At 43.9% G+C, this 15492-nt stretch overlaps 1 protein-coding gene across 1 annotated transcript; it reads right to left on the reverse strand.

The window, feature by feature from the left end:
* Nucleotides 1–3714: 3714 nt before the first annotated feature.
* Nucleotides 3715–9058, reverse strand: LOC145417534 (uncharacterized). The gene is made up of 2 exons (XM_080286243.1): nucleotides 9041–9058; nucleotides 3715–4545 (listed from the first exon to the last, which is right to left on the reverse strand). Exons 1-2 carry the CDS (start codon nucleotides 9056–9058, stop codon nucleotides 3715–3717), a joined length of 849 nt encoding a protein of 282 aa, XP_080142369.1.
* Nucleotides 9059–15492: the final 6434 nt, after the last annotated feature.

Here is a 15492-nt window from a genome sequence, read left to right on the forward strand (position 1 = left end):
GCCTATCCCAACCGAAGCGGGGACGATACAGCCAATGTATCTCTACCAAGTGGCTTAGGCTGTCTGGTAGACTGTATGTAGGGTGAGAAGTGCTTGTAAGTGTATTGTAGTGCTGGAGTGGCTTTGGATGTGTGTGTAGCATGTGAACCAAGTGTAATCTGCCCGCGCAAGCCGACTGGGTGCAAGCGTACTTTATAGTATGCGACACTGGTTCAACCACAGCACCTCTGACTTCCGCCAGTGCAGTACGTGGCCAGAAGAACGCTCCCAAAGTTTATTACCCTGGCGGGGCGCGAACCTTCGTTCTTCAGTGTACGAAAACGCAGACTTTACCACAGAGGTGTGTATATATATATATATATATATATATATATATATATATATATATATATATATATATATATATATATATATATATATATATATATATATATATTCGATTGGACTAACTCCAATCATTTCTGATACTAAATAAAAATATTATTATTATTATTATTATTATAATAACTTCTGTGTTCTGTCATGAAATCCTTTTACCTCCCATCAAGTGCTAGGGGGCCCGGATATTGACCACTTATATAATGGGAGGGTGACCAGCCTCGCCTGCCTCTTCGTATTCTTATGTGAGCAGTTAACCTCAACCACCCCCATAGGATGAAGACTTACGGATCCCATTCGGCCGGAGTGCCATGACACACTAAATCAGCAGACGTGTATTTGGTATGGCTACCACCTCATGTAGTAAATACCTTCCTGGCTGCAGGAAACAATTTGGTTCGCCACTCAGTTTCGAGCCATCTGCAGGTTGCAGCACATTGAGTGAAAGGATGGTGGGCACCCCCAACTGTAACACTGTAATAATCATCATCATCATCATCATCATCATCATCATCATCATTATAAACATAATGATATTATTATTATTATTATTATTATTATTATTATTATTATTATTATTATTATTATTATTATTATTATTATTATAACTTCTGTGTTCTGTCATGATGGAGGGTGAAAGACTGACGAAGAGAGTGTATGTGAGTGAGGTGGAGGGGGGAAGAGGGAGGGGGAGGCCGAGGATGAGATGGAGGGATGGGGTGGAGAGGTATATGAGAGAGGGGGGTGTGAGTTGGGAGCAGGGCAGTGAAATGGCGGGGGACAGGGCGACTTGGAGGCGATTTGTTTGTGGCCACCCCAAACGGGATTGAGGCGTCTGGCAATAGATAGATAGATAGATAGATAATAATCATAATAGTAGTAGTAGTAGTAGTAGTAGTAACAGTAGTAGTAGCAGTAGTAGTAGTAATAGTTGTAGTAGCAGCAGCAGCAGCAGCAGCAGTAGAAGAAGAAGAAGAAGTAATAAGAATAAAAATAATTCATATTTCGTGTCAGTCACCCTCACTTTCCCCAAGTACGCACAAATTCAGCTCCCCTTCCTTTCTCCTTCTCCACAGTGTTTACATTTTCTCCCATCGGCCTTTGCCTCTCATCCCAACACCCCGGCTACCAGGCAGGAGGAAGAGTGGCTCCCAAACAATTCACCTCTGTAAACAAGCTTCTTCGGAGGAGGTTGGGGGGGGGGACTTTCTCTTTCGCTGCTGCACATTCAATTAACGGCTTCATGGTGAGTTTCAGGAATGTCTGTCCGCATTCCCCACATATGATGAGTTGCTGAGGCCATGTGGAGCGAGAGAAGAGTTAGACTGAGGGATAAAGGAGGGAAGAAATGCTCCCTGTCTGTTTATCTGTCTTTTCATCCATCTAATAATCAATCTGTCTATCTATCTGTCTGTCTGCCAATTTGTCTGTCTACTGCCGTCACAGTATCCTTCGAGGGATGGCCTCGACAAAAGCGAAACCTTTTGCTTTCTGTCCTTCTTGTCTTTCCAGGTAAAACCAAGGTTAATTACTCGTGTTTAGTCAAATTAGAGGAACTCTCTTTTATGGCAGTTTTGTCGCAAATTTTAGTTATAAAGGTATAACTACCAGCAAGAAAATAAAAGGGAAATATAGCGGCAAATTGGCGGCTATCTATGTAGCAGGTTACTATCAATATTTAAAAAGAAAAAAAAATCTAAGGGACCAACCTACCTGAATCTAACCAGGCCCAGCCTAATCTAACCTAAGTTTAACCTGGACATGAAAGAACCTAACAAAAAATTGGAGTAAGCATGGCTTCCCAGAAAGTATTTTTCTCCTCTCCCCTTGACGGCTTTTATCTCGATTATTTATTGATTTCTGACGAGGTAATATTAAGTTGTTGCTGCTGATGAGATAAAGCCGCAGAACACACCAAAAACTCCGCACGACATGAGGGTCCGTAAATAAAAGAGTACCGACAGGAGGTTACCAAGTATACGTGTGTCCAAACCCAGCAACAACCCCACTTCAAAAGCCTGACACATCACACTCTCTGACATACTCTCGCACAGCTTTTCTCCATCTCTTTTTCAGTCGCCCTCGTTTTCTCCTCCCATCGACTCCGTGTCATATACTCTTCTAATCGATCTCTCCCCATTCGATCCAGGTGGCCCAGTCACCTCAGTGTTTCTGCTTACGTTTCACATAACGTGGACGAGCCATCCTCACAAATCTCTTCATTTGTCTGCCCATCTCTCCATGTCACTCCACTGGCAATTACACGCACGCTAGTCTAATTGCGATCATCGTTCATTTATGTATGTTGGCATAATTTTTGCATTTTAACATTTTGCGGTACTGTTGTAGATACAAGTAATAGGTGTGTGTGTGTGTGTGTGTGTGTGTGTGTGTGTGTGTGTGTGTGTGTGAGCGAAGTTTTTGGAGGAAGAAGAGGCAGACAGGAGTAACGCGGGGATGAGCTGGTGGAGAGGGTGAGGGAGTGTATGGGGAACAGATACCTTCATTCTTTTTATACATTTTGTTCTCTCAATACGCTAGACATTAACTACATTATAAATGCAACTTACTATCACTTCCTTCATAAGTTTCCGTGTTCAGCAAGTCTTTGGAAACGAAGAGAAGAGAGTAAAACAAAACGTTATCATCATCGTCGTCGTGGCTATCCTGACCCCATTTTCACAACTGTAAATGGGGTGGGCAGGATCCAGAAATAGGAACATAAGAAGCAGTAAAGTGTAAGGATATAGCAGAATACTCACAGGCTATGTATATATTCATCCGCACATCACATAGGCATTCACCAATACAGATTTAAAAAAAAAAAAAAAAGCATCAGTCTGAATGTGCAACATAAGTAGCCTAAAACAAAAATCATGAGGTTAAATTATTAAAATTAAATCAAAAACAGAACATCCTGTCCATTTATTAAAGGAAATCCAATCTAAAGCAAAAATATCAGGTCCATTTATCACAGTAAAAACAATGCATAAACAACATTACACCCATGTATCAAACCATACTCAGTATAATACTGTAAACAATAGTGTGTGTGTGTGTGTGTCTGTGTGTGTGTGTGTGTGGAGTGGGCGTGCAGTGGGGTGGGGTGACAAGGGCCCATATTCTCATCGATTAAGGAAGCTCCGTAACACCTCTTCCTAAGCAACTTATTTTGCTTGTTACATCTTGCCGTCCTCCTCTGTGATATTTGAATCATTCTAATATCACCATCTTCTGCATAAAAAACATACAAAACTATATTAGCCAGCTGTATCCAAAAATAAATCGGTAAGGAAGAGATGACTGGGAGCTTCCTTAACCACCGCAACTACAAGCCTAGGGTGTGCGGTAGAGTGTGTCGGGGGGAGTGTACCCGCCGCCGCCAACAAGTCCACCGCCGCCAATAGCACCACCTCCACCACCAATAACTCCACCTCCACCACCAATGATTCCGCCACCGCCGCCAATGAGGCCTCCGCCGCCAATGAGGCCTCCGCCGCCAATGAGGCCTCCGCCGCCGCCGCCCAGCACCTCACCGCTGCCCTGGGCTGCCTGGCTGAGGGCGGACTGCAGGTCACCACCAGTGGGCAGCTGTGGGTTCTCACCGTCAGCGTAGTTGACAAAGAAGATCTCTGGCGCCTGGTGCTCTGGGGCGGGTACGTGCACCACCTGTTGGTCTTGATGTGTTCTCTTATTAAGCACGTACACCACATTCTTCTGTTGTGGTGGTGGTACAACCACTGGCTCTTGGTTGAACAGGTTCTCTGGGGTGTGGATGAACACGATGTTGTGTTCCAATCGTGGTGCCGGAACACTGGGTCGGGGTCCCACGATGGGCGCCACGGCAGGGGCGCGGTACACGTACAGGTTGCGGGTCACCTGTGGCGTCACGCAGGACCCGTCAACGTGACTCACCTTCCCGCCGCCACATCCACCTCCAAAACCGCCACCGAACCCGCCGCCACCGCCGCCAATGAAACCTCCTCCGCCACCGCCAGAAATAAATCCTCCACCACCTCCACCTCCACCTGAGATAAATCCTCCACCGCCTCCACCTGAGACAAAACCTCCGCCGCCGCCTCCAATAAACCCTCCGCCACCACCAGAGAAGCTGGGTGTGCCGTAGGTCTGCGTCGCCGTGCTTACACCGCACACCACTGCCAACACCTGAGGGAGATGAGACGGAAGAACAAGATATTTTAGTATTTTGCCTATTGACTGCACGAAGGACATAAGGCAGATAATCAGTTTGTAACAAATCACAATTTTTCCCCTTGAATGCTACAGGCAACAGTCGACGTCACACCCAGGTTCCCAATTTAACTTTCGGGTGAAGAGGAACAGAAGTGATAAGAACAGACTGCTTAGGAGGTTTTCTGACACCTCTTTCTTGAGGATTCAGTTGGTATGGCACACGTTGCGAGCGTTTTGTGTGGTCTTTATATCTCTCTTTTACCAACATAGGTCACATGAATACCCCAATTAGCGTGGCACCTGCAGAAATAAACTGGAAAGGGTGCGGTGCTGCAGACCCTTGATACCTGAAGAGAGAGAGAGAGAGAGGGACAGACAGACAGACAGACAGAATGACAGAAACAAACATAAGAAATTGATTGTATCTCCTGTCTAAGATGTGACTACACAATACCTTTATACAAGGACAATAAACAAGGCACTAATAATACATTAACAATTATAAGGAAAAGTGAAGCTGATATTGCACGAACTTTGGATATTAATACTTTCATTTCGAGCCAGGCCTATCTACAGTATACTAAATAAAAAAACATTTCGAGGTGGCAAAAACAAAAACAGATAAGACTTTTTCTATCACAGATATTGAAAAACAAGCGTCACACAGGAACAAAAAGCAAGCAGAAATGGGGAGATTGATACTAAGAGCTATCTTGCTCACCATATGTCGATCTCCCTTAAGTGCCAAACTGATCCAAGGCGACTCAGACGGAACCGAGTCAAAGGAAAACGAACCACATCGAATTCAGATGAACCAGGGAAGTGCAGGAGGGTGGAGAATGCAAGGGTCTCTCAGATTCAGTCGAGATAATGATCTGTGGTCTAATCTATATCTATGTACATATCTATCTATCTCTGTTTCTGCACTATTTATTCATGAATTTATCTATTCATGTTTGTTTATATACTCACATGCCCGTTGTCTATCTACTGTATATACTTATGTTCACTTATCTTTATTGCCAGACATCCAATCCCAGCGTTCATCCAGGGTGGCCGCAACCAAAACGCCTTCAAGCCCCTCCATCACCACTCCCTCCCGCCACCCCGTCCCGCCCTCTACTCCATCACGTTACTTACCCACTTTATCCACCCACCTCGTTCTCGGTCTTCCTCTCCCCTGTTCCCCTTCAGTCATATCTCCTCATCTTACCCGGAGAGAAACCCACTAACCTCTTTAGTACGATGACGCCTAATCGATTTAACTTTTGCTTCCGTCAGACAATTTTATCCTAACATAAGGAGTGTTATCGTAGTGGAAACGGTAGAGGCTATTTTCATTTACCCCTTTCAGTACAATTATCTTTTTTACACCATTTTATTCCTTCAACCATCCAGTAATGAATGGGTTAGAACCAGCCATCATTAACCTACCTGAGAACGATGACAGCTTTTGTTAGTTTATTTTTGCTACTGTCAGACGGTTTTCCTCAGTTGTGTAGACAGCGAAACAGTTAAAAGTAGTCTCCATGACCCTTCATCAGAAACATGACTTTCTCTTTCATTTTTGTTCCTTCCGTGCGATTTTATTTGGCACAGGGATTAGCTATAGGCTCCATTAACCAGCTTCAGCACTGTGAAGCCTGTTTCATCTTATTTTAATGCCGTCAGTCGATTTGTTTCAGTACAGGGAAGATCTTTAGGACTGAAGAGGTTAAAACAAGCTCTGTTTGCCTACTGAATCCTATGATTTCTTTTTAAGCAGTTAATTCTTTTTAGATGACTTATTCTTCATAATTCTTGCTGCCTTCAGTCGATGCAGTTCATGTGATGGGAGAGGTCTGGTAGTGAAGGGCCAACACCGTGCTAGTCGTGCCAACAAAACTTTCCCGTGACGGTGGAAGCCGTCATTACCAACACCTTCACCACCAGACTTCTTTCATCTGTTTCTTCTGATCTCTGGACGATTTTTCTCATGCTTGATAGAAGCTTTTCGAATTGGGGAAGTTGTGTCTACCAACTATTTCGTTATGAGACGTATTTATTGTTATTAGCAATGAAAAATTCTAGCTTGAAGGCAATATTATAATTATGAAAAATTTTCAAGCGTATGGAACTGGTAAGCAGCTCATCAACGATACCACGTTAATGAAAACTGAGTCCTTAAACTGGGAGTAGTATACATATGGCACTATGGATATATGTAAATGTAACTTCAGTTTCAAGCTAGAAAAGAGTAAAAGGAAAACGAAGACAAGATTCAGAACGACATTGTAAGCTAAAGAAAGCAAGCAAAATTCTGACCTCATACTTGCATGAATGGATGCAATAGTTCTGAGGGATATTGCATGTAGGAACTGGTGAAGGACCCACACCAAGATAGTACTCGTACTTCAAGAAAAAAAAATAAAAGCTAAAGGGTGAGTGCAAAAGCAACATTCTGACACAACACTTGTAATAATGAAAGTAAAGGTAGGAATAACATCCGCAACACTGAAAGCAAATGGATGAAAACAAATCTCTGAGGGATTTGCAAGTTGGAAAAGAGTGAAAGCAACACGCGAGCACAACACTCGGAATGAAAGTAAAGCCAATGGAAGGCAAGACACACAGACAGTCAGACAGAAACGTGTTGCATCATCACCGTTACCGCACGGGGCTTTCTCTCACCCCTGCCCATCTCTTCGTTACCTTTTCTGCTATCTTCTTTTTCGTCTCTTTTTACCATTTGCCTTTTCAGTCACTCCTTCTCTCCTTCCTCCTCCTCCTCCTCCTCCTCCTCCTCCATCCCTGTTTTGCCAACTCATCTGTTTTCTTCCTTGTCTAATGGTCTTCATTCCCATTTCTTTCTTTTTCACCTTCTTCTTCATCCCATCTGCTTTCGTCTTCCCCTTCTCATCATTCTTCACCCATCCATCTGTAACTCCCTATTAATCCCGTATTTTGTTCCTCCTCCTTCTTCTCCTCCTGCTCCTCCGCTTTCTGCTCCTGCGTCTCCTCCTCTTCCTCCTCCTCCAGCTGCAGCATTGTCATCACGTTCTGTACCCTTCCATCCCTCCAGATGCAAATACAGAGAAAGCATGAGGTTCCAATGTTTTCACAGATAATATAAGATGTGATGTGGGGGCGTGAATGTAGCAAGACTTTCCGAGAGTATACGTAAACGCAGTGACGTCACGTGTGCATACGAGAAGACGGAAATTAGTAGTCGACGAATGCGCCTTACCCATAAATTTTTCTGGAAACCTGACAATTATTATTATTATTATTATTATTATTATTATTATTATTATTATTAATATTATTATTATTATTCCTAAAGCATATATGAAGTGAAGGGCTTTGTGGTATTAGGATTGGATATTATTGTGCAACTTTGAGATGGAGTGAGAGGAGGAGTGAGACGGAGATGTATTTTTAATGCTGACCTGCCCAGACCGAGGAAGACTTCAGTATTGTACTCTTGCTATCACTGGACGATTTCACTTAGTTAAGAAGAGACTTTTCTTAGGGAAACTGGGTATAGCTTTCGTTAGCCCTACCAGTACGCAAGGTATTTCCTAAGTAGACCGAAACAGTCTGGAGATCTCAAGGCTAAACTAGAATAGGACATCACCACAGTGAAGGGATACATTAGGCTACAACCAAATGATTGTGCTCAGCTGAGGAAGGATCGCTGTCAGTAAAGGGATTAATGAATGCTACATCTAACATGTCTAATTCGAATAGGCACACGTAAGGTGAATAAAATAGTCTGGTGGTTGCAAAAGTGAAATCATACTGAGAGGGTTAATCATTTTATACATAGAACGAGTTATCAGGAATAAGTTGGTAGCCTCTTATTACATTAGTATTCCCCTGGTGTGACTGTGATGTGTTTGGCAGGTGCATGACTGAAGATGAAAGTATAGACAAACGATACTACACGAAACTTTAGCCAACGAAAGTTATGACTATGACCCCTTATAGCATTGACTTGATTTCATTTTATTATTTTTTTTACCTAGATATTCACTCTAGTTTGTAAAGTGTTTCTTATCTGTGTGGGTAAACTTGACAGTATTAAACAAATGATATGAGTCCAAGAATCTTTTATATACGAGCCCACATGTAGGTCTGAGAATGGAAAATATGGCGTGTTTGGGACGGAACAATTGGCAGCAAAGGGGGAGGGGGGAGAGAAAGCTGGAGGATGCCTTTGTTGGTAAATATGGCGGGCTGGATGGAACAAACTATCAACCGATGGGTCACACAGGAGAAAGCTGGGAAAGGCCTGTGTGCGTGCTGGGGTAGGATTTCCGCCATCTTAGGAGGCTTTCTAGCTCCTCCTTGATATGTTATTATTAGGTTTCGCAGTGTGGTTCATATATAATGATCTCTCACTCCTCCAGACGATTTTTTTTGTGTTGTGTGGACGGCTCAGTCAGCTTTATCAGTGTCTGTGCTGCATCTACTACTCATTTCCGACTCTCAGTGACACAACCATGCCCACAGAGACTAAATCGTCTTCGTACCAAAATACCGACAGGTGAGTTTCTCGTGGAGAGCTATTTACGGACCGCCTGTATTTTATTTTTGAAACCATTGGTAAAATAAAAACAATAAAGAACATACAAATAAAATACTGAGGTGCCAAATAAATCCCTTAGATAGAGGTGCTACGACGCCTCCTACCCGAAGGGTATACGACCCTTGATGTGATAGTGTCGTGAATTGTTCAGATGAAGTAATTGTTATACCCAGGCTGTTTATCGGATAGGTACAATAGTTTCGACCTGGTCTGGACTTAAATTAAGATGATAGTAATAACAGTGATGATGGCAGCAAGGACGATAGTAGGGAAGATGGCGATGACGACAATGACGATGCTTGTGATGATGACTGTGATGATGACCACAGTGAAGATGGTGGGAATGACGGCAGTGACGATGACTGTTGTGGTGAAGGTGATGCTGACGATGGCAGTTCCGAATGCATTTAGGAAAACACATGACACTGCATTTGTATCAGCCCGTATGAAGTCAACCACAGGACAGAATCTTTTTTCCTCAAAGGGAGACCGACAGCTAGAAATTACCCTTGCTTATGCTGGAGAAGTACATACCAGAAAGAGGTGTCTGAGGACAGTTTTAATCCGCTGGGTTTGAGAATGCTCTTTTTTTATGTATTCTTACTATCCTGACACTTCATCTAGCATGGGATAGATTTTGTCCTGTTGATGTTAGATATACTGGAGCATTAATCAACCCTTTCAATCCGAGAGGCAATTTCTAGGATGAATAAAATCGTTCGGTAGCAGAGAGAATGAAGTGAATAGGACGTCGCCTGTATTCAAGGGAGGTTGATGTACTGAGCGAAAATTAGACATCCTATTTTTTCAGCCTCGCCAACACCCATCTATCACTCCTATCCATCAGGCGTCTTAACCCTTCCACTGCGGTGTTCAAACTCGGATATTTCTTTCTCACTAACTGCTGACAATTTCATTCAGCAGGGAGAGGCCATACCTAGTCGAAAGGATACAAACAATCTCTCAAACCTTTCACAGTTCTGCTAAAAATTTCCCTCAGCTGAAAGTAACCGTACAGTGTGAGCCTGAACAGAACAGGTAAGTGTCAAAGATAATCTAAATGCCTTTTAATTCGATCTCTGCAAGGCTTTCTCTTAAGTAAACAAAATCGTCTGGAAATAACCTGAACAGAATACCTGAGTGTGTCCAGAGCGGCTAAAGTAGTAATCGAAATAATGCTCAAAGCTTGGACTGTAATTATTCCTTCAGCCTACCAAACTTGTGTGGTGTCACCCTGAATGGAATGTATACGTACAGGCGACAACATACGAACCTGGGACACCATCAATGTATGGCAAAGGTCTAGCATTTGGCACACACGACAATCCTGACACACAACTACATGTTTCAGGTGACAGTGACATGAAAGAACGGAGGTGTCCAGCATTAGCTGAAATGACAGACTGTGATGCATAAACGTCGGCACTTGTAACTAGACCTCTTCACACTGACACTGGCCCAGTTCACGTGTAGCCAACTGTTCATCCATAGCGGTTAATTGGCTACTCTATGATAGCTAGGAACTCTGACTACTATGAATGCCCTTAGGTAAACAAAATCGTCTGGTATAAGCTTCCCCCCCCCAAAAAAAAAAAAAAACTGCATCCACTGCAACCCATACATTAGGCGCTTCAGTACGAGGACGGCTTTTTGTGTTTGCCTTCTTTTTTTTTCATTTCCGTGTCATTTTTCAGTCCACCAGACGATTACATTCACCTTAGGAGTGACTTTTCGAATTTGAGGGATTAGTTGTAGTTTTCTTTAACGCCTTTACAACCAGAGACTCTCGCCTGCATAAAATCGCCTGGGAATACCAAGAATGAAACATAAAATGCGTCATCGTTCTCAAAAGGTTAATGAAGACGCTTGGTGTGGTCAAAGGGCGCCAGTTGGAGGCCTCGTCTAGCTCGCATGGGTTCGAAACTACAAGAGACGAATTGAGAGAGTAGTGTAATTGAGAGCGTAGTTTGAGGTGTGGCTAAGTGGTGTGAGCGGTGAGAGGCTTGGCTGGCTTTCTACGGTGTGAAAAATTAATAGTATGAAATATAGAAATATGACTTCTCGATAGTGTGACTTATAGACGGTGACTGGAGAAGCATGCTGTGTGGAAGATAGTGTGAGGTGACAGAAGTAGGTGTGGAATGTTAGGAGTAGGCGTGGAATGTTGGAAATGTAAATGTGTTAAAATCAAGTGTGAACTCTGGGAAGTATGTGCGAAGTGCTGAGAATCAGTTTGAGATGCCAGAAGGTGTGTAAAGTGCTGGAAGTAATTGCGAAGTATCAGAAATGTGTGTACAGTGTTACAAGCATGTATAAAGTGTTAGAAGTAAGTGTGAAATGTCAGAAGTAAGTGTGAAATGTTGAGAGCAAGTGTGAAGTGCCAAAATTAGTGTGCGAGCCATGCAGTGGGACTTGCAGGAGGCGGGTGGCAACAGAAAGTGTGAGGAGGGGAGGGAAGGGAGAGGGAGGGGAGGCAAGGACACGCCTGGGAGGAAAACGCAAACAAAAGAAACTGGAACGCATGACTTTGGTGAGGGGAAGGGGAAGGGGGAGAGAAAGGGGAGCTGCAGGAAAGAGAAAGTGGTGAGGAAGACACGAGGGGAAAGAGAGAAGGGAAGAAACATAGAGAAACGGGTGATGGAGCAGTGGGGAGAAGGGAAAGACGGAAAGTGGACAGGGGAGAAGGAAAGAGAAATGGCGAAGTGGAGAGAGGGAAGGAGAGGATGGAAAAAAGCAGCGGGCGAAAGGAGAAAAGTGGAAAGGAGGAGATGGGAGGGGGATGGAAAGAGGGGTAAAGAGAAAGGAGGAGAAAGTGAGGAGGGGGAGAGAAGAGAAAGGAGTGAAAGGGGTGGTTGAAGGAGAGGAGGAGGGAATGGTGAGTGGCAGTAGACGGAAAGGTAAAGGGAAGGGGAGGGGAAAAGAAGTTAATGATGGGAAGAGGGAGAGTAAGAGGTTGGGAGGGGAATGGGGGAAGTGGACCAAAGGTGAGGCAAGGAGAAAAGGAGGGGAGGGGGGGGTGGAAAGTGGGGCAGAGGAAGAAAGAAAGGGAGAGGAGAAGGAGAGGGGAAGAGAGGGGTAGAACGAGGGAGGGTGAGGAGGGGAAGAGGAGGTGAGGGCATGAGGGAGAGGAAGGTGTGAAGATATTGGGGGAAGGACGAGGAATGATAAGCAGAAAGGGAGAGAGAAAGAGACGGCTGAGTCACTGTGGTCTGGTGGCAGTGATACATATGGAGGCCCAGCACACACAGGCCAGGTCAAAGCACCGCCCTAACACTGCAGCAACCTTAGGCTCCTATGACTCATCAGAATAAAATCTTCTTGTGTGAGCTGAACATAATGTCAGAGTAGCCTCGACCATGAGAAGGTTAACTACCATCGTACCTTTCTTATGTTATTTTTCTTATTTCCAGATTATTTTATTCACCTTAACAGAAACTTTTCGAATGGGAGGGGTTCGATGTAGTTTTCATTCTCCCCTTCACTACTAGACGTCTGTCCTGAGTTGATTGAAATCGTCACTTGATAGCAAAGATGAGATTTATGAACAGCTGTGTCATCGGACTGAAGGGATTAATTACCATCACGGCTCTTCTTCTTTCTTTGTCCAATCGACTTTGCTCAGCTTTGGAGAGACTCCGAATTTTTCCATTATGGAAAAAACTAGAACCTAAACCTGATGGCCTGCAAAACTTGTCTCTTCCAAAGATCTCCAAGTTGGTCAGGTATAGCTTTCACCAGTTCACTCACTACCAGGGACTTCTTCTATCATAATCATCATCGTCTTTCTCATCATCATTATCATTATCACCATCAACCAGACCTCTTCTCCTACCTAAATATGAGTTGAGATTTCAGTAACAAATAACAACTGATAACGTAAATGTTATGAATCGAATCCTGACCCCTGAAACTAGGCAACCCACATTATATGTGTGAATCGGCGGCCCCACCACCGCCATCCCCCAGCCCCTTACTGCCTTTACTCCCCCGGGACTCTATCCGTTGCTGAATGGAATGTCTGACTGTTAACCTTTCATCCCGGAGGAGTAATTTTATATTATTCCAGGCCGTTATATTCAGCTTAGGAGGGGCATGTCGAACAAGACGGATTATATACAGTCTTTGACTCCTTTAGTATGAAAGGTCTTTCCTAAAATCGTCTGGTAGCACCAAGAAGAAACGTAAATGACGTACTTGAGCAGTCTTCGCACTGCTGATATTAAGGCGACCTACCAGAAATGTTAACGAAGATAAATATTTAGGATGAACAGCGTGGTGGACTGAAGAGGTGAAACAGGCTGTGGCACAAAAGAAGAAAGCATACAATGAATGGATGAGATATAGGGGCGTGGAAGAGGTTGAGAGGCGGAAGAGAGAGTTATATGTAGAAAGGAAGAGAGAGGTGAAAAGATTAGTAAGAGAGAGTAAGAAGAGAGTGGATGAGGAATTTGGAAGAAATTTGAGTGTAAAGTGGAGGGACTGTAAGAAAATGTTCTGGAGAGAGGTGAAAAGAGTAAGACAGGGTGGAAGTGAAGTTAGCAGGGGAGTGAAAGATAAAAATGGTAGATTACTAGTGGAGAAGGGAGAAAAAGTGAGCAGATGGAGAGAACACTTTAAGGAATTGTTGAACGTAGAGGATGGAAGTAATGCGAGTATAAGTGGCTGGGGAATGGCTGGGAGAAGGAGGGAGGTGAGAAGACAGGAAGAAATCAGTAGGATAGAAGTTGTGGAAGCAATGAAGAAAGTTAAATCGGGGAAAGCCCCAGGAATTGATGGAGTGTGTGGTGAAATGCTGAAGCATGGGGTAGAGATAGTAGTAGAATGGATGTGGAAGATGTGCAGATTGGCCTGGGAGGAAGGTAGAGTCCCGGAGGATTGGAAGTCAGGTATAATTATTCCCTTGTACAAAGGAAAAGGGGAAAAAGAAGTGTGTGGTAACCATAGGGACATTTGTCTTCTTAGTATAATAGGAAAAGTGTATGGTAGGATACTTAGTGACAGAGTTAGAGAAAGAACAGAGAAATTAGTTGGAGAAGAACAGGGAGGCTTTAGGAAGGGAAGAGGTTGTGTAGATCAGATATTCATCCTCAGATCTTTAGTGGAAAGGTTTCTAGAGAAGGGAAAGAAGTTGTATGCGGCATTAATGGATTTGGAGAAAGCATATGACAGGATGGATAGACAAGGATTGTGGAAAGTGTTAAGAATATATGGAGTAGATGGGAAGTTGTTGAATGCTGTGAAGAGTATGTACGATGGTGCGAAGGCTGCAGTGCGTGTGGATGGTGAACTAAGTGAATTTTTCTCTTTGAAGGTTGGGTTGAAACAGGGATGTGTCATGTTTCCATGGTTGTTCAATCTGTACATGGATGGGGTAATAAAAGAGGTACAAGGTAGGGTAGTGGATGTTGGAGTGGCCATGGTGAGAGAGGATAGTGTTTGGAAACTCCCCTGCAGATGATACTGTGTTGTTGAGTGAAGACGAAGGAGAGCTGCAAGGCTTGGTGGATGAGTTTGGGAGAGTGTGTAAGAAACAGAATCTAAAGGTGAATGTAGGGAAGAGTAAAGTGATGGTCTTTGAGAGAGGTGAAGTCAGTGAATGTACAGCGAGGTTGGATGGTGAGGAATTGGAAAATGTGAGTACGTTTAAGTACTTGGGTAGTGTGATGAGTAAGGATGGAGGTTTGGAGGGTGAAGTGCTTGAAAGGGTACAGCAGGGAAGAAAGGTTGCTGGTTCCTTGAAAGCAGTGATAAGAAACAGAGAAGTGAGCATGGAAGTGAAAAAGTTACTACATGACAGTATTGTGATACCGACTCTAACCTACGGAAGTGAAGCTTGGACGTTGTTGGAAGGACACAAGTCAAGAGTGAGAGCAGTGGAAATGAGTTATTTAAGAGGAGCCTGTGGAGTCACATGGAGAGGCAGGCTGACGAATGAGGATATAAAGGAGCTTTGTGGTGTTGATGTGGATGTGATATAAGAAGCGTTATGAGGAACACACTGAGGTGGTTTGGCCATGTGGAGAGGATGGAGGGTGAAAGACTGACGAAGAGAGTGTATGTGAGTGAGGTGGAGGGGGAAAGAGGGAGGGGGAGGCCGAGGATGAGATGGAGGGATGGGGTGGAGAGGTATATGAGAGAGGGGGGTGTGAGCTGGGAGCAGGGCAGTGAAATGGCGGGGGACAGGGCGACTTGGAGGCGATTTGTTTGTGGCCACCCCAAACGGGATTGAGGCGTCTGGCAATAGATAGATAGATAGATGAACAGGCCAAAGGCCATATTGTTGTTAGCTTAGGGGGCTTTCTAGCACCTCCTCTTAAATGGTTTCTTCTTCATAAATACACCCAACTGCC

This window comes from Coenobita brevimanus, chromosome 110 (genome assembly GCF_032717465.1).
Source record: "Coenobita brevimanus isolate Jiangsu-jjx chromosome 110, ASM3271746v2, whole genome shotgun sequence".
In the NCBI taxonomy this organism is placed as follows: domain Eukaryota; kingdom Metazoa; phylum Arthropoda; class Malacostraca; order Decapoda; family Coenobitidae; genus Coenobita; species Coenobita brevimanus.